Genomic DNA, 19,787 nt, shown 5'->3' on the forward strand with positions numbered 1-19,787 from the left:
TTCACCTTTTCCCTCTTTTCTAATTCTTTTTTCCTACATTTTCCCCCATTTTTGCCCTTTTTCCTCCCTGTTTTCCTCCATTTTTGCTCTTTTTCTTCTCCTTTTTCCCACTTCTTTTACCACCCCCCCTTTTTTAATCTCTTTTTCCCAATTTTCTTTCCCCTTTCCCCCCCATTTCCCTCCTTTTTTTTCTTTTTTCCTCCATTTTCCTCCATTTTTTCTCCTTCTTTTCACTTTTTTCCTTTTTCCTCCTTTTTTCCTCCTTTTTTCTCCCTTTTTCCCCTCAATTTTCCTTCTTTTTTTCCTCCTTTTCACCCATTTTTCTCCTTTTTCCCCCTTTTCTCCTTTTTCTCTCCCTTTTTCTTCACTTTTTTCTCCTTTTTTTTCTCAATTTTTCCTATTTTTTCTCCTTTTTTTCCCTTTCTCAATTTTCTCCCCTTTCTTTCCCTTTTTCTCCCTTTTTTTCCTCATTTCCCCCCACTTTCTCCCTTTTTCCCCATTTTTTTCTCCCATTTTTCCTCCTTTTCACCCATTTTTCTCCTTTTTCCCCTTTTCTCCTTTTTCTCTCCCTTTTTTTCACTTTTTTCCTCCTTTTTTCTCCATTTTTCCTTTTTCCTCCTTTTTTACCTTTTTCTCCATTTTTCTCCTCTTTTTCTCCCTTTTACCCATTTTTATCCTTTTTCTCTTCTTTTTCTCCATTTTCTCTTTTTTTCTCCTCTTTTCCCCCATTTTTTTTCTCATATTTTCCCCCATTTTTCTCCATTTTCTCCTCTTTTTTCTCCTTTTTTCTCCTTTTTCTCCTCTTTTCCCCAATTTTTCTCCATTTATTCTCATCTTTTTCTCCCTTTTTCTTCCTTTTTCTCCCTTTTTTCTCCACCTTTTCTCCTTTTTTCCTCCTTTTTTTCCCCTTTTCCTCTAATTTTTATCCATTTTCTCTTTTTCTCCATTTTTCCTCCCATTTTCCTCCATTTTTCCTTTTTTTCTCCCTTTTTTCCTCCCATTTTTATCCATTTTTCTTCTTTTTCTCCTCTTTTTCTCCATTTTTCCTCTTTTTCTCCATTTTTTCCTCCTTTCTCCATTTTTCCTCCTTTCTTTCCACCTTTTTCCTCCATTTTTTCTCTCTTTTTCTCCTTTTTTTTTGGCATTTCTTCCCTTCTTCCCTTTTTTCTTCCCTTCTTCGTTCAAAATCTCCTTTTATTTTTTTGTGTCCTTTTTTTCTTCTTTTTTTTGCCCATTTTTTGTTCCGTTTTTCTTTTCCATCCCGTTCTGAGAATCGACTTTCATTGACTTTGGCATCGTGGGGGGGGGGGCGGTGGGGGGGGGGGGTTTCACCCCCAGGCCAAAGTCCGTGCTTGGGGGGGGGGGGGGGAGGGTTCTGTGCTCTGAAGGGGTCCCCAATAAATGGGGAGACCCCCAAAAAATAGGGGGGGGGGGCAATGGGGGGTTCCCCCAACGAAGGGGGCTCCCTCCAAAAGGGGATCCCCAAAAAGGGGGGGGGGGGGGGAAGGGGGCGATGGGGGGATCCCCCAAAGAAAGGGGGGGCTTCTTCGATGGGGGAGGACCCCCAAGTTGGGGGGTCCCAAAAAAGGAGGGAAGGGCCTGAGGGGGGGTTCCCCAATGAGAGGGGGGGGTCCCCAAAGCAGGAGGTGTCCCCCAAAAGGGGGTTCCCCAAAGAGGGGAAGGGGCTCCCAAGTGGGGGGGGTGCCCCTGGGAGGGGGGTCCTCATTGGGAGTGTGGAAGCCCGGAAAGTGGGGACCCCCAGGTGGAGGGGTCCCCAAAATAGGGGGGTATTTATTTGAGGGGGGGTCCCCAATGAGAGAAGGTTCCCCAGAGAGACGGGGGTGTCCCCAAAAAAGGAGGACCCCCATAAGGGGAGGGGGCTCCCAATGGGGTATTGCAGGGGGTCCTCAATGGGAGAAGGGGAGCCCAGAGGGGGGGTGGGCTCCCCAGTGTGGGGGGGGTCTTCAGTTGGTTTCTATTGAGGGTGGGGGGACAGATGTCTGGGGGGGTTCTCAGTGGGGTTGGGGGGGGGGGGGGTTATCTGCTGGGGGTCCCTGGGGTGCCCACAAAGTGCGGAGGGGTCCCCAAAAAGACGTGGGAGTTCCCCAAGGAGGAATGGGGGGGGGTGGGTCTCTAAATAAAGGGATCCCTGAGGGGGGGGGGGTTCGGGATGGGGGGGTCGTTGTGCCATGCTGGGTGGGGGGGGGGGGGGGGGGGGGGGTGACTTTGGATGGGAGAAAGTGGGGGGGGGGAGGGGGCATTCGGGAGGGGGGGGGCCCAATTTTATAGGGGGGGGTCCGTATTTAAGAGTGGGGGGGACCCATTTGGGAAGGGGGACCCCAATTTAGGTCTCAGTTGTGATGGGGGGGGGGGAATTTGGGTTGGAAGACCCCCCCACCCCCACCTCTGAATATGGCATAGGGTTGGGGTGCCCCCTTATTGAGAAGGGTGGAGGCAGCCCCTGGGGTGGGGGTGGGGGGGGGGGGGGGGGGAAGGGGGCGACCCCAAATTGAGGGGAGGGGAGTGGGGTCGGGGCACCCACAGAAAGGAGGGGGGGGTCCCAGAGTTGTGGGGTGCACGAGAGACCCCGGAAAGGGGAGGGGGTCCCCGAGATATAGGGGGAACAGAGGGACACCATAAAGTGGGGAGGGGTCCCAGGAGTTGTGGGGTGCACAGAGGGACCCTATAAATGGGGGGGGATCCCAGAGTTGTGGGGTGCACAGAGAGATCCTATAAATGGGGGGTGGTCCCAGAGTTGTGGGGTGCACAGAGGGACCCTATAAATGGGGGGGGGGGATCCCAGAAATGTGGGGTGCAGAGGGGACCCCATAAAGGGGAAGGGGAGGGAGAGGGGGTCCCAGAGTTGTGGGGTGCACAGAGGGGCCCCATAAAGTGGGGAGGGGTCCCAGGAGTTGTGGGGTGCACAGAGGGACCCTATAAATGGGGGGGGGATCCCAGAGTTGTGGGGTGCACAGATGGACCCTATAAATGGGGGGGGGATCCCAGAAATGTGGGGTGCACAGATGGACCCTATAAATGGGGGGGGGATCCCAGAAATGTGGGGTGCAGAGGGGACCCCATAAAGTGGGGAGGGGTCTTGGAAATGTGGGGGGTCCCAAGGCTGTGGGGTGCAGAGGGGAGACCCCACAAAGGGAAAGGGGAGGGAGGGAGGGTCCCAGAGTTGTGGGGTGCACAGAGGGACCCTATAAGTGGGGGGGGGGGATCCCAGAAATGTGGGGTGCAGAGGGGACCCCATAAAGGGGAAGGGGAGGGAGAGGGGGTCCCAGAGTTGTGGGGTGCACAGAGGGACCCCATAAAGTGGGGAGGGGTCCTGGAAATGTGGGGGGGTCCCAGGGCTGTGGGGTGCAGAGGGACCCTATAAGTGTGGAGGGTGGGGGTCCCAGAGTTGTGGGGTGCACAGAGAGGATCCCATAAAATGGGGAGGGGTCCCAAGGCTGAGGAGTGCAGCGGGGTCCCCATAAAGGGGAGGGGGGGGAAGAAGGGGGGGGTCCCAGAGCTGTGGGGTGCAAAGGGGAGACCCTATAAAGGGGAAGGGGAAGGAGGGGGGGTCCCCGAGTTTTAGGGGGCACAGAGGGACCCCATAAAGTGGGGAGGGGTCCTGGAAATGTGGGGGGGGTCCCAGGGCTGTGGGGTGCAGAGGGGGCCCCATAAAGAGGAGGGGGTTTTAGGGTCCATAATGCTGGGGGTGGGGGGATCCCAGAGTTGTGGGGTACAGTCACCAGTGCAGCCCCCCCACCCAAATGGGGAGGGGGTCCCCTAATATTGGGGTGCTCAATGGAGGGAGGGGGGACCTCTTCAAGGAGGGGGACCCCCGAGTATCGGGGTGCATATGAGACCCCCCAGGTTTTGGGGTACCCAGACACCCCATAAACGAGAGCGACCCCCAAGTTTGGGGGTTCAAACGGGGTCCTATTGGGGTCCATAAGGGCACCCAAGGAACAGTGAGGGGGGGTCCCTGAGTATCGGGGTGCAAATGGGACCCCCAGCAGCACCCCATAAACGAGGGGGACCCCCCAGTTATGGGGCACACGAGGTACCTGGGCACCCCATAAAGGAGCGGGGCCCGAATTTCGGGGGCCACATGGGACCCCCACGTTATGGGGTGAGGATGGGACCCCATCAATGAAGGCGACCCCCGAGTCTGTGGGTCCAGACGTGACCCCATGAGGGTACTGAGGACACAGGGCACCCCATAAATAAGGGGGACCCCTGAGTTATGGGGTCCACGTGGAACCCTGAGTTTTGGGGTGCGCGAGAGACCCAGACACCCCACAAACGAGGGGGACCCCCGGATTTCGAGGTGCACATGGGACCCCCACCCGACTTATGGGGTGTAGATGGGACCGGGGTACCCCATAAATGAGGGGGACCCCCAACTTTTCGGGTACAGATGGGACCGGGCACCCCATATAGGTAAAGGGATCCCCTAATTGTGGGGGGCTGAAGACGTGGGGCAGCCCATAAATGGGGGGGGGGTCGCTGACTTTTGGGGTACAAGTGGGGTCTGAGCACCCCATAAATGAGGGTGGCCCCCAACTCTTGGGGGTACAGATGGGTCCGGGGCACTCCATAAATGAAGGGGACCCCCAACTTTTGGGGTACAGGTGGGCCCAGGCACCCCATAAATAAGGGGGAATCCCAACATTTGGGGTACAAATAGGGCCAGGACACCCCATAAACGAGGGGGGCCCCCACATTTGGGGTCCATGTGGGTCCAGGATACCCAAGGAACAGCCTATGGGACCCCCCAAGTTTTGGGGTACACTTGGAACCAGGGTACCCCATATAGGAGAGGGACCCCCAACTTATGGGGCACAGATGGGACCCCCAAGACAGGAGGAGACCCCCACATTTGGCACCCACATGAGCCCAGGTCACCCCATAAACAAAAGGGATCCCCGACTTTTGGGGTCCACATGGGACCCCAGACTTGTTGGGGTCCATATTGGCCCAGGGTACCCCATAAACGAGTGAGACCCCCAACTTTTGGGTTCCATACGGGACCCCCAACTTCTGGTACCCAAACACCCCATAAATACTGAGAGGACCCCTGACTTTTGGGGTACACGTGGGCCCAGGACACCCCATAAAGAAGGGAGACCCCCAAATATGGGGTCAACATGGGCCCAGGACACCCCATAAATGAGAGAGACCCCCCAACATGGGTCTTGGGCACCCTAGGAATAGTGAGGGGGGGTTCCTGAGTTTTGGGGTGCACATGGGAGCCCCGACTTATGGGATATATCTGTGCTCAGGACACCCCATAAAGGAGGAAGACCCCCAAATATGGGGTCAACATGGGCCCAGGACACCCCATACATGAGGGGCCCCCCAATTTTGGGGGTATATTTGAGCCCAGGACACCCCATAAAGGAGGAGGTCTTCAACTTTTGGGGTATATCTTGGACCGGGACACCCCATAAATGAGGGGGACCCCCAACTTTTGGGGTATATTTGGGCCCAGGACACCCCATAAAGGAGGAGGTCTTCAACTTTTGGGGTATATCTGGGCCCAGGACACCCCATAAACGAGGTAGACCCCCAGATATGGGGTCGACATGGGCCCAGGACACCCCATAAATGAGGGGGACACCCCATAAACGAAGGGGACCCCCCAACTTTTGGGGTATATCTGGGCCCAGGACACCCCATAAAGGAGGGATCCCCTCAAATTTGGGGTCCATATGGTCCCCAGACACCCCATAAATGAGGAGGACACCCCATAAATGAAGGGGACCCCCCAACTTTTGGGGTATATCTGGGCCCAGGACACCCCATAAACGAGGTAGACCCCCAGATATGGGGTCGACATGGGCCCAGGACACCCCATAAATGAGGAGGACACCCCAAAAATGAGGGGGACACCCCATAAACGAAGGGGACCCCCATAACATTTGGGATATATCTGTGCCTAAAACACCCCATAAACGAGGGAGCCCCACAAATATGGGGTCAACATGGGCTCAGGACACCCCATAAAGGATGGATCCCCTCAAATTTGGGGTCCATATGGTCCCCAGACACCCCATAAATGAGGAGGACACCCCATAAATGAAGGGGAGCCCCCAACTTTTGGGGTATATCTGGGCCCAGGACACCCCATAAAGGAGGGAGACCCCCAGATATGGGGTCGACATGGTCCCCAGACACCCCATAAATGAGGGGGACACCCCATAAATGAGAGGGACCCCCAAATTCAGGGTCCACATGGGCACAGATCACCCCATAAATGAGGGGGACCCCCAAATTCGGGGTCAACATGGGCTGAGCACACCCCATAAATGAGGGGGACACCCCATAAATGAGGAGGACCCCCAACGTTTGGGGTATATCTGGCCCCAGGACACCACATAAATGAGGGGGGCACCCCATAGATGAGAGGGACCCCCAACTTTTGGGGTATATCTGGCCCCAGGACACCCCATACATGAGGGGGACACCCCATAACCAAAGTGGACCCCCAAATTCAGGCTCCACATGGGCACAGATCACCCCATAACTGAGATGGACCCCCAAATTCAGGCTCCACGTGGGCACAGATCACCCCATAACTGAGATGGACCCCCAAATTCAGGCTCCACATGGGCTCAGGACACCCCATAACCAAAGTGGATCCCCAAATTCAGGCTCCACATGGGCTCAGGACACCCCATAACTAAAGTGGATCCCCAAATTCAGGCTCCACCGGGTCTCAACACACCCCACAACCACAGGACCCCCCTCACCTTCCCATATACACCCAGACCCCCCTCATCACCCCCTCCACCACCAAGACCCCCTTTAATCCACCCCCCATCTCCCCTCCTCCTCCTCCTCCCCCACCTCCCTCCTTGGGGTGACCCCAAAGACCCCCCCCCTAATTCTCAAGCCCTGAGGCTTCCCGCAGCCGCCGGGGCTCCTTTGAAGCACGCGGACTCGTAGTGCTTGTTCAGGTAGGACTTGAGGGCGAAGGTTTTGCTGCATCTCTTGCACTTGAAATGCTTGAAGGCCGAGTGGGTCTGCATGTGAGCGCGGAGGTTGGAGCGGTCGGCGAAGGCCTTCCCGCAATGGGCGCAACCGAAAGGCTTCTCCCCGGTGTGAGACCTCATATGACCCTGCAGCAACCAGGGCCTGCTGAAGGCTTTGCCGCACACGTCGCATTTGTGCTTCAGGTCGTGGGTCAAGAGGTGCATGGCCATGGCGGGCATGGAGACGTAAACCTTGCCGCAGGTCGGGCATTTCTTGGCCATTTTGCTATCCAGGCTGCGGTGGGTCTGTTTGTGGCGGCTGAGGTTGGAGGAGGTGGCGTAAGTTTTACCGCATTCGCCGCAGGCGTGACGTTGTCTTGGGGGTCTGGGGGCTCCTTGGGGGCTGCTGGAGCCGTTGGGGGTTTTACGGCGCGAGCGGCCGTCGGTGATGAAGAAGGAATCGACGGCGTAACCTTCGCTGACGGCGGCGTCGCCGTTGATGTAACCGCCGGTCAACGCGGAGCGGGGGCTGTCGGGGGGGTCCGAGTCGGAGGCGCCGTAGTCGGCCCCACGGCTCGGGGGGTAAAGGGAGGTGGGAGATGGGACCTTCAGGGGGTCCGAGGTGTCGGCGGAGCCGGGGTACGAGCTGGGGGCCATGTAGTCGGCGAGGTAGGGGGCTGGAAGGGAAGGGAAGGGGGTTATAATGGGGGCTATGTGGTCTGCGAGGTAGGGGGCTGGAAGGGAAGGGAGATGGGGGTTATAATGGGGGCTATGGAGTCTGTGAGGTAGGGGGCTGGAAGGGAAGGGAGGGGGGTTATAATGGGGGCTATGGAGTCTGTGAGATAGGGGGCTGGAAGGGAAAGGAGGGGGGTTATAATGGGGGCTATGGAGTCTGTGAGATAGGGGGCTGGAAGGGAAGGGAGGGGGGTTATAATGGGGGCCATATAGTTAGCAAGGTAGGGGGCTGGAAGGGAAGGGAGATGGGGGTTATAATGGGGGCTATGTGGTCTGCGAGGAAGGGGGCTGGAAGGGAAGGGAGGGGGGTTATAATGGGGGCTATGTGGTCTGCGAGGTAGGGGGCTGGAAGGGAAGGGAGATGAGGGTTATAATGGGGGCTATGTGGTCTGCGAGGTAGGGGGCTGGAAGGGAAGGGAGGGGGGTTATAATGGGGGCTATGTGGTCTGCGAGGTAGGGGGCTGGAAGGGAAGGGAGGGGGGTTATAATGGGGGCTATGGAGTCTGTGAGATAGGGGGCTGGAAGGGAAGGGAGGGGGGTTATAATGGGGGCTATGTGGTCTGCGAGGTAGGGGGCTGGAAGGGAAGGGAGATGGGGGTTATAATGGGGGTTACATGGGGGGCCATATAGGCAGAGAGGTATAGGGGGTTACAATGGGGCCAGGTAGTTAGCAAGGTAGGGGGCTGGAAGGGAAGGGGGAGGAGGTAACATGGGTGGCATGTAGTCTGTGAGGTAGGGGGCTGGAAGGGAAAGGGGGAGGGTTAAAAGGGGGGACCATGTAGCTAGCAAGGTTAGGGGGCTGTGAGGGAAGGGGGGCTGGAAGGGAAGGGAGGGGGAGTTATAATGGGGGCTATGTAGGCAGAGAGGTAGGGGGCTGGAAGGGAAGGGAGATGGGGGTTATAATGGGGGTCGTGTAGGTAGAGAGGTGGGGGGCTGGAAGGGAAGGGAGGGGGGTTATAATGGGGGCTACGTGGTCTGCAAGGTAGGGGGCTGGAAGGGAAGGGAGATGGGGGTTATAATGGGGGCTATGTAGTCTGTGAGGTAGGGGGCTGGAAGGGAAGGGAGGGGGGTTATAATGGGGGTCATGAAGGGGAGGAGGGGGCTACAATGGGGGGCCATGTAGTTAGCGAGGTAGGGGGCTGGAAGGGAATGGAGGGGGGTTATAATGGGGGTCATGTAGGCAGAGAGGTAGGGGGCTGTGGGGGAATGGGGGCTGTAGGGGAAATGGGTGGGGGTTATAATGGGGGCCATGAAGGGGAAGAGGGGGTTATAATGGGGGTCATGTAGTCACTGAGGTAGGGGGGGTTACAATGGGGTCATGAAGTCTGTGAGGTAGGGGGCGTGGGGGAAAGGAGGGGGGTTATAATGGGGGCAGGTAGTCTGTGAGGTAGGGGGCTGGAAGGGAAGGGAGGGGGGGTTATAATGGGGCCAGGTAGGCAGAGGTAGGGGGCTGTGGGGGAAAGGGTTAGGGGGTTTATAATGGAGCCATGTAGGCAGTGAGGTAGGGGGCTGTGGGGGAAGGGAGGAGGGGCTTATAAGGCGGGCAGGTAGGCAGTGAGGTAGGGGGCTGTGGGGGAAAGGGGTGTGGGTTATAATGGGGGTCATGTAGGCAGAGAGGTATGGGAGGGGGTTACTAATGGGGCCATGTAGTCCTCGAGGTAGGGGGCTGTGTGGGAATGGGGGCTGTAGGGGAAGGGGAGGAGGGAGTTACAAGGGGGGTCGTGTAGTCACTGAGGTAGGGGAGGGGGTTACAATGGGGTCATGTAGGCAGAGATGTAGGGGGCTGTGGGGGGAAAGGGGTGGGGGGGGTTATAATGGGGGCAGGTAGACACTGAGGTAGGGGAGGGGGATACAATGGGGTCATGTAGGCAGAGATGTAGGGGGCTGTGGGGGAAGGGATGGGGGGTTATAATGGGGGTCATGTAGGCAGAGAGGTAGAGGGTTGTGGGGGAAGGGATGGGGGGTTATAATGGGGGTCATGTAGGCAGAGAGGTAGGGGGCTGTGGGGGAAAGGAGGGGGGTTATAATGGGGGCAGGTAGTCTGTGAGGTAGGGGGCTGGAAGGGAAGGGAGGGGGGGTTATAATGGGGGTCATGTAGGCAGAGGTAGGGGGCTGTGGGGGAAAGGGGTAGGGGGTTTATAATGGAGCCATGTAGGCAGTGAAGTAGGGGGCTGTGGGGTAAGGGAGGAGGGGCTTATAAGGGGGGCAGGTAGTAACTGGGGTAGGGGGCTGTGGGGGAAAGGAGGGGGTTATAATGGGGGTCATGTAGGCAGAGAGGTAGGGGAGGAGGTTACGATGGGGCCATGTAGTCTGCGAGGTAGGGGGCTGTGGGGGAAAGGGGGGCTATGAGGGAAGGGGGAGGAGGAGGTTACAGTGGGGGCAGGGGGGTGTGGGGGTGACAGGTGGGGGGAATGGGGGGCAGCTGGGGGGCATGGGGACACAAGGAGACACAATGGCACCCATTGGATCCCAACAGTACCAATACAAAACCAATGGCACCCACATAAAGACAATGGCACCTATGGGACCCAAACGGCACCTGTGGGACCCCAGTGGCACCCAAGCAAACCCAATGGCAGCCACAGAAACCCAATCGCACCCATGGGACCCCAACAGCACACACACAAACCAATGGCACCCATGGGACCTCAATGGCACCCACACAAACCAATGGCACCCATAGAAAGCTGATGGCTCCCATAGGACCCCAATGGCACCCGTTCAGCACACACACAACCCCAGTGGAACCCACATAAAGCCAATGTCACCCATAGGACCCCAATGTCACCCATAGGACGCCAATGTCACCCATAGGACCCCAGTGGCACCCAAGAAAACCCAATGGCAGCCACAGAAACCCAATGGCACCCATGGGACCCCAACAGCACACACACAAACCCAATGGCACCCACAGAAAGCCAATGGCACCCTTAGGTCCCCAAGGGCACCCGTGGGATCCCAACAGCACCCACACAAACCAATGGCACCCATGGGACCCCAATGGCACCCACACAAACCCAATGGCACCCATAGAAAGCTGATGGCTCCCATAGGACCCCAGTGGCACCCGTGGGACCTCAACAGCACACAAGCAAACCCAATGGAACCCACATAAAGCCAATGGCACCCATAGGACCCCAATGTCACCCATAGGACCCCAGTGGCACCCAAACAAACCGAATGGCAGCCACAGAAACCCAATGGCACCCATGGGACCCTAACAGCACACACACAAACCAATGGCACCCACAGAAAGCCAATGGCACCCTTAGGTCCCCAATGGCACCCGTGGGATCCCAACAGCACCCACACAAACCCATGGCACCCATGGGACCTCAATGGCACCCACACAAACCAATGGCACCCATGGGACCTCAATGGCACCCATACAAACCAATGGCACCCATAGAAAGCTGATGGCTCTTATAGGACCCCAATGGCACCCATGGGACCCCAACAGCACACACACAAACCCAATGGCACCCATGGGATCCCAACAGCACCCACACAAACCAATGGCACCCATGGGACCCCAATAGCACACACACAAACCCAATGGCACCCATAGAAAGCTGATGGCTCCCATAGGACCCCAGTGGCACCCGTGGGACCTCAACAGCACACAAGCAAACCCAATGGAACCCACATAAAGCCAATGGCACCCATAGGACCCCAATGGCACCCAAACAAATTGAATGGCAGCCACAGAAACCCAATGGCACCCATGGGACCCTAACAGCACACACACAAACCCAATGGCACCCACAGAAAGCCAATGGCACCCTTAGGTCCCCAAGGGCACCCGTGGGATCCCAACAGCACCCACACAAACCAATGGCACCCATGGGACCCCAATGGCACCCACACAAACCCAATGGCACCCATAGAAAGCTGATGGCTCCCATAAGACCCCAGTGGCACCCGTGGGACCTCAACAGCACACACACAAGCCCAACAGCACACACAGAAGCCCAATGGCAGCCATAGGACCCCAATGGCACCCATAGAAAGCTGATGGCTCCCATAGGACCCCAATGGCACCCATGGGACCTCAACAGCGCACACACAAACCCAACAGCACAGACAGAAGCCCAATGGCACCCATGGGTCCCCAATGGCACCCACACAAACCCAATGGCACCCATAGAAAGCTGATGGCTCCCATAAGACCCCAGTGGCACCCATGGGACCTCAACAGCACACACACAAACCCAACAGCACACACAGAAGCCCAATGACACCCATGGGACCCCAATGGCACCCACAGAAAGCTGATGGCTCCCATAAGACCCCAATGGTACCCATGGGACCTCAACAGCACACACACAAACCCAACAGCACACACAGAATCCCAATGGCACCCATGGGTCCCCAATGGCACCCACACAACCCAGTGGCACCCACAGAAAGCTGATGGCTCCCATAAGACCCCAATGGCACCCGCGGGACCTCAACAGCACACACACAAGCCCAACAGCACACACAGAAGCCCAATGGCACCCATGGGACCCCAATGGCACCCACACAACCCAGTGGCACCCACAGAAAGCTCATGGCTCCCATAAGACCCCAATGGTACCCATGGGACCCCAACAGCACACACATAAAGCCAATGGCACCCAGAGTAAGCCAATAGAACCCATGGAACCCCAATGGCACCCTCGGGACCCCAGCAGCACCCACACAAACCCAAAGGCACCCATGGGGCCATAACAGCAACCACAAAAACCCAATGGCTCCCACAGGAACCAGATGGCACCCATGGGACCCTAACGGCACCTACACAAACCCAAAGGAACCCATGGGACCTTAACAGCACACACACAAATCCAATGGTACCCACAGAAAGCCAATGGCACCCATGGGACCCTAATGGCACCCACACAAACCCAATGGCACCCACACAAACCCAATGGCACCCATGGGACCCCAATGACACACATGGGACCCCAAATGGCGCCCATGGAATCCCAATGGCACCCATGGGACACCAATGACACCCATGGGATCCCAACGGCACCCACACAAACCCAATGACACCCATGGTACCCCAATGGCACCTATGGGACCCCAATGGCACCCAAACAACCCCAGTGACACCCATGGGACCCCAATGACACCCATGGGACCCCAATGGCACCTATGGGACCCCAATGGCACCCACACAACCCCAGTGACACCCATGGGACCCCAATGGCACCCATGGGATCCAATGGCACCCACACAACCCCAGTGACACCCATGGGACCCCAATGACACCTATGGGACCCCAATGGCACCCACACAACCCCAGTGACACCCATGGGACCCCAATGGCACCCATGGGATCCAATGGCACCCACACAAATCCAATGGCACCCATGGGACCCCAATGGCACCCACACAATCTCAATGGAACCCATGGGACCCCAACAGCACCCACACAACCCCAACAGCGCCCATAGGACCCAATGGCACCCATGGGACCCCAATGGCACCCATAGGACCCCAATGGCACCCATGTGACCTCAATGGGACCCATGTGACCCCAATGGCACCCACACAAACCCAATGGAACCGACATAACCCCAATGGCACCCATGGGACCCCAACGGCACCCACACAAACCCAATGGAACCCACACAACCTCAATGGCACCTGTGGGACCCCAATGGCATATACACAAACCCAATGGCACCCATGGGACCCCAGTGGCACCCACACAAACCCAACGGCACCCATGGGACCCCAATGGCACCCACTCAAACACAACGGCACCCATGTGACCTTGATAGCACCCAACATGACCTTGGTGGCACCTACATGAGCTTGGTGGCACCCAATGTGACCTTGGTGGCACCCAACATGACCTTGGTGGCACCTACATGACCTTGGTGGCACCCAATGTGACCTTGGTGGCACCCAAACATGACATTGGTGGCACCCAAACATGACATTGGTGGCACCCAACATGACCTTGATGGCACCTACATGACCTTGGTGGCACCCAACGTGACCTTGGTGGCACCCAACATGACCTTGGTGGCACCTACATGACCTTGATGGCACCCACATGACCTTGGTGGCACCTACATGACCTTGGTGGCACCTACATGACCTTGGTGGCACCCAACGTGACCTTGGTGGCACCTACATGACCTTGATGGCACCCACATGACCTTGGTGGCACCTACATGACCTTGGTGGCACCTACATGACATTGATGGCACCTACATGACCTTGGTGGCACCTACATGACATTGATGGCACCTACATGACCTTGGTGGCACCTACATGACATTGATGGCACCCACATGACCTTGGTGGCACCTACATGACCTTGATGGCACCCACATGACCTTGGTGGCACCTACATGACCTTGGTGGCACCTACATGACATTGATGGCACCTACATGACCTTGGTGGCACCTACATGACATTGATGGCACCCACATGACCTTGGTGGCACCTACATGACCTTGATGGCACCCACATGACCTTGGTGGCACCTACATGACATTGATGGCACCCAACGTGACCTTGGTGGCACCTACATGACCTTGATGGCACCCACATGACCTTGGTGGCACCTACATGACCTTGGTGGCACCTACATGACATTGATGGCACCTACATGACCTTGATGGCACCTACATGACCTTGATGGCACCCAACATGACCTTGATGGCACCTACATGACCTTGATGGCACCCAACATGACCTTGGTGGCACCCACATGACCTTGATGGCACCTACATGACCTTGATGGCACCTACATGACCTTGGTGGCACCTACATGACCTTGATGGCACCCACATGACCTTGGTGGCACCTACATGACCTTGGTGGCACCCACATGACCTTGATGGCACCTACATGACCTTGATGGCACCCAACATGACCTTGGTGGCACCCACATGACCTTGGTGGCACCTACATGACATTGATGGCACCTACATGACCTTGGTGGCACCTACATGACCTTGATGGCACCTACATGACATTGGTGGCACCTACATGACCTTGATGGCACCTACATGACCTTGATGGCACCCAACATGACCTTGGTGGCACCCACATGACCTTGATGGCACCTACATGACCTTGATGGCACCTACATGACATTGATGGCACCCAACATGACCTTGGTGGCACCTACATGACCTTGATGGCACCTACATGACCTTATGGCACCCAACATGACATTGATGGCACCTACATGACCTTGGTGGCACCTACATGACCTTGATGGCACCCACATGACCTTGGTGGCACCTACATGACCTTGATGGCACCCAACATGACCTTGGTGGCACCTACATGACCTTGATGGCACCTACATGACCTTATGGCACCCAACATGACATTGATGGCACCCACATGACCTTGGTGGCACCTACATGACCTTGGTGGCACCTACATGACCTTGGTGGCACCCACATGACCTTGGTGGCACCTACATGACCTTGATGGCACCCAACGTGACCTTGATGGCACCTACATGACCTTGATGGCACCCACATGACCTTGTTGGCACCCAACATGGCCTTGGTGGCACCTACATGACCTTGGTGGCACCCAACATGACCTTGGTGGCACCTACATGACCTTGGTGGCACCTACATGACCTTGGTGGCACCCAATGTGACCTTGGTGGCACCCAAACATGACATTGGTGGCACCCAGATATGACCTTGATGGCACCCAATGTGGTGGCACCCATGTCTACAGTGCCACCTACGTGTCCCCAGTGTCACCCAAACATGACCTTGGTGGCACCCAAACATGACCTTGGTGGCACCCAACATGACCTTGGTGGCACCTAAACGTGACCTTGGTTCCATCCACATGTGCCCCCTGTGCCACCCTGCTCTGTCCCTGTCCCCCCCCCTTGTCCCCTGTCCCACCCTTTGTCCCCTCCCCTTGTCCCCCATCCCATCTCTGTCCCCCCCCCCCTTGTCCCCTTGTCCCACCCTTTGTACCCTATCCTCCCCATCCCACTCTTTGTCCCTCCCCTTGTCCCCCTGTCCCACTCCTTGCCCCCCATCTCATCTCTGTCCCCCCCCTCTTGTCCCTTGTCCCATTCCTTGTCCCCTTTTCCCACTCTTTGTCCCCCGTTCCTCCTTGTCCCACTCTTCCCCCCCCCTTGTCACCTTGTCCCCTTGTCCCACCCCTTGTCCCCTGCCCCACTCCTTGTCACCTTGTCCCACTGTTTCCCCTTTCCACCTGTCCCACTCTTTGTCCCGTCCCCTTGTCCCCCATCCCATCTCTGTCCCCCTCCTTGTCCCCCCTGTCCCACTCTTTGTCCCCCCCCCCCTTGTCCCCTTGTCCCACTCTTTGTCCCCTGTCCCTTATCCCCTGTCCCCTGTCCCCCGTCCCCCACCCCTGCCCCAATCCCATCCCCTTGTCCCCTGTCCCACTCCTTATCCCCCATCCCATCTCTGTCCCCCCCCGTCCCCTTGTCCTACTGTTTGTCCCCTGTCCCTTATCCCCTGTCCCCTGTCCCACTCCTGTCCCATCCCCTTGTTCCCTTGTCCCACTCTTTGTCCCCTGTCCGTTATCCCCTGTCCCCCGTCCCCCACCCCTGCCCCAATCCCATCCCCATCCCCTGTCCCCTTGTCCCACTCTTTGTCCCCCATCCCACCCCTGCCCCTCTTCCCTTGCCCCCTATCTCCCCCCTCCCTCCCCTTGTCCCCCGTTCCTTATCCCTTGTCCCACTCCTTGTCCCCTGTCCCCTGTCCCTTGTCCCCTGTCCCTTGTCCCCTGTCCCCTGTCCCCTGTCCCACCCTTTCTCCCCCATCTCACTCTTGTCCCCTTGTCCCCTGTCCCTCCCCTCCCCCATCCTTCACCCGTTGTCCCCTTGGCCCATTCTTTGTCCCCTGTCCCACCCCCGTCCCCCTCCCCTTGTCCCCTGTCCCACTCCTTGTCCCCATCCTTCATCCCTTATCCCCTTGGCCCCAGTCTGTTGTCCCCCTTGCCCATGTCCCTTGTCCCCTCTCCCTTGTCCCTTATCCCCTTCCCCCGTCCCCTCTCCCTTGCCCTTATCCCCTCTCCTGTTTCTTGTCCCCTCCCCATGTCCCTTGTCCCCTCTTCCTTGTCCCTTATCCCCTTACCCCGTCCCTTATCACCTCCCCATGTCCCTTGTCCCCTCTCCCATCCCTTGTTCCCTTCCTGTGTCCCTTGTCCCCTCTCTCTCGTCCCTTATCCCCTTACCCTGTCCCTCATCACCTCCCCATGTCCCTTGTCCCCTCTCCCTCGTCCCTTATCCCCTTACCCTGTCCCTCATCACCTCCCCGTGTCCCTTGTCCCCTCTCCCCTGTCCCTTGTCCCCTTACCCTGTCCCTTATCACCTCCCCATGTCCCTTGTCCCCTCTCCCGTCCCTTATCACCTCCCCATGTCCCTTGTCCCCTCTCCCCTGTCCCTTGTCCCCTTATCCTGTCCATTATCACCTCCGCGTGTCCCTTGTCCCCTCCCCATGTCCCTTATCCCCTTCCCCCATCCCCTCTCCGGTGTCCCCTTGTCCCTTGTCCCCCCGTCCTTGACCTCTGTCACCAAACCCCCATCACCCCCCACCCATCCCTGTCCCTTATCCTTGTGCCACCCTGCTCCCTTGTCCCCAGTCCCCTCCATCTCCTCCCCATTCCCCCTCCCCTTTCCCTCACCCCCTGCTCCACATCCCTCATCCCCACGATCCCCTTGTCCCCATCCTCCTCTCTTTGTCCCCTGTCCTCGCAGTGCCCTTGTCCCCTGCCCCATCTTTTGTCCCTTTGCCACCCTTGTTCCCTGTCCCTGCTCCCCCCGCCACCTTTGTCACCTCATCCCCTGTCCCCTTCCCTTGTCCCCATCCCCATCCCCATCCCCATCCCTTGTCCCCATCCCTTGTCCCCGTCCCCATCCCCATCCCTGTCCCCCTCTCTGTCCCCATCCCTGTCCCCACTGTTGTCTCCATCTCCATCCCTGTCCCCATCCCTTGTCCCCGTCCCCATCCCCATCCCTGTCCCCATCCCCATCCCTTGTCCCCGTCCCCATCCCCATCCCTTCTCCCCATCCCTTGTCCCCGTCCCCATAGCCATCATGTCCCCATCCCTGTCCCCATCCCTGTCCCCATCCCTGTCCCCATCCCCATCCCTGTCCCCATCATGTCCCCACTGTTGTCCCCATCCCCATCTCCACCGCTGTCCCCATCCCCGTCCTTGTCCCCATCCCTCTGCTTCCACTGCCCCCATCACTGCCCCCATCCCCATCCCCACACCTCCCGATGTCCCCAACCCCATCCCCTCCCCCCTCCATCCCCACCAATGCCCCCCCCCCCTCCCCTTCCCCCCCGGTGTCCCTTCGGGTCCCCATCCCCGTCCATGTCCCCCCATGTCCCCATCCATGCCGACACTTTCCCCGTCCTTCTCCCCGTCCTTCCCCCCATCCCCGTCCTTTCCCTGCGGTTCCGTGTCTCCCCCCCCTCCCCTCCCCCCCCCCCCCCCGGTCCCTCTCAAGGTCACGGGGCGCTGCGGACGGGCCGGGCCCCGCTGCGGCGGTTCGGTGTCGGTTACGCAACGCGCCGCAGCCGCAGCGCACCGGGCACGGCGGGGCCGGGGGGGGGGGGGATGAGGCGGGGGGGGGGGGGTGCAACAAAGGCCGAACCGAGCGGAGCCTGATGTGTGGGGCAGAGCCTGATGTGTGGGGCAGAGCCGTGTGGGGCAGAGCCGAGCGGGGCTCAGCGCTTGTCCTTGAACTTGGCTCCGGCAGACAAAAGGAGCGGTGGGGATGGTGGGGATGGTGGGGATGGGGATGGCCCGGCTCGGCCCGGCCCGGCTCGGCTCGCTCCAATGAGCAGCACGGAGGAATGCGGCAGGCCCGGCTCACCGCGTCCCGCTTAAGCCCAACAGAACCCAGCAGAACCCAAGACGACCCAACAGAACCCAACAGAACCCAATTCAACACAACGATGGAACCCAGCAGAACCCAACCGGACCTTTTCTGGATCGGTCCGACCGGGTCCATCAACCCCCCCCCCCCCCCCCCCGTTCCCCGTCGCCCCGTACCCTTCTCGTGCAGCCGGGAGCCGAATTCCGCCCGGGCTCTGCCGTACGGAGCGTCAAGGCCGGCGGGGAAGTCATCGATCTTCACCTTCTTCACCAGGAAGGATCTGGGCATGGTTCCGCTCCGAACCCACCGAGCCCCGGCCCGGCCCGGCCCGGCCCGGCCCCGGTAGCACAAAGACCCCCGGGGGGGCGGCGGGGATGAGGGGGGGAGTCCCTCCTTTATGGCTTTGTGCGGCCGATTCTTCCCAGCGCCGGCCCGGAGCCGCCGCCGCCTCCGAGCGTTTGCGCCCGGAGGCTCCCGGCGGCTCCCGGCAGCGGCTCAGCCCCGGCCCCACCGCCGCCGCCGAGCTGGGGCATGGACCGGGGGCGGCGGCAACCGGGGGGCGGTGCTGGGGAGGGGGCGGCGGAGGAGGAGGAGGAGGAGGTGGAGAGCTTCGCCGTTCAGCACCGCGAGGCGGCGGACAGCTCCCGGCGCTGCGCCTTGTTCAGCACTGGAGAGTGGGGACAGCTCCGTTCAGCACCGGACAGCTCCCGGGGGGGGGGGGGGGGAGAGGGGGGCGGGTCTGGGGGGAGGGGATAATTAAGGGGGGGGGGGAGGTCAGTGCCGGGGGGGGAGCAGCTGGGGGCTGGGGGGGGTTGGGGGGGGGGGGGGGGCAGTTCCAGATGCTCAGCCCCTTGGGGGGGGGGGGGGGGGGGGGCAGTTTCAGAGTGGGTGAGTTCCACGGGGGGGTCAATTTCCGAGTGGGTCAGTTCCACGTTTACAGCTCTGGGTGGGGGGGGGCAGCTCCAGAAGTTCGGTTCGGGGGAGAGGAGGGGTCGGTTCCGGGGGTGTTCAGCTCCGGGGGGGGGGGACAGTTCTAGACGTTCAGATCCCGGGGGAGGGGTTGCTGGGGGGGTCAGTTCTGCTCTGGGATGGCAGTTCAGATCCTGGGGGGGGGAGCTGTTCAAGCTCCTGGGGGGGGTTCTGCTTCACTCCAGGATGCAGGTTCAGCTTCGGGGGGGGGAGTAGAGATCCAACAGGGTTCAGCTCCGCTCCGGGGGGGGGTGATCAGCTGCTGGGGGGG

The 19,787-nt window shown here is 58.8% G+C and overlaps 1 protein-coding gene across 1 annotated transcript; it reads right to left on the reverse strand.

Annotated features, from left to right (window-relative positions):
* Nucleotides 1–2,690: 2,690 nt before the first annotated feature.
* Nucleotides 2,691–19,193, reverse strand: SCRT1 (scratch family transcriptional repressor 1). Its single transcript, XM_085533123.1, has 2 exons — nt 18,724–19,193; nt 2,691–7,645 (listed from the first exon to the last, which is right to left on the reverse strand). Exons 1-2 carry the CDS (start codon nt 18,833–18,835, stop codon nt 6,885–6,887), a joined length of 873 nt encoding a protein of 290 aa, XP_085389249.1. The 5' UTR covers nt 18,836–19,193; the 3' UTR covers nt 2,691–6,884.
* Nucleotides 19,194–19,787: the final 594 nt, after the last annotated feature.

Source organism: Coturnix japonica, unplaced genomic scaffold (genome assembly GCF_054131305.1).
Source record: "Coturnix japonica strain WE unplaced genomic scaffold, WE-NBRP24 Scf054, whole genome shotgun sequence".
Lineage (NCBI taxonomy): Eukaryota > Metazoa > Chordata > Aves > Galliformes > Phasianidae > Coturnix > Coturnix japonica.

Coding starts and splice junctions, on each gene's coding strand:
- SCRT1 (XM_085533123.1), bottom strand. CDS start 18,835: ATGCCCAGATCCTTCCTGGTGAAGAAGGTGAAGATCGATGACTTCCCC. Junction 7,646..18,723: donor CTCCCGGCTGCACGAGAAGG/GTACGGGGCGAC, acceptor CTTCCCTTCCAG/CCCCCTACCTCGCCGACTAC.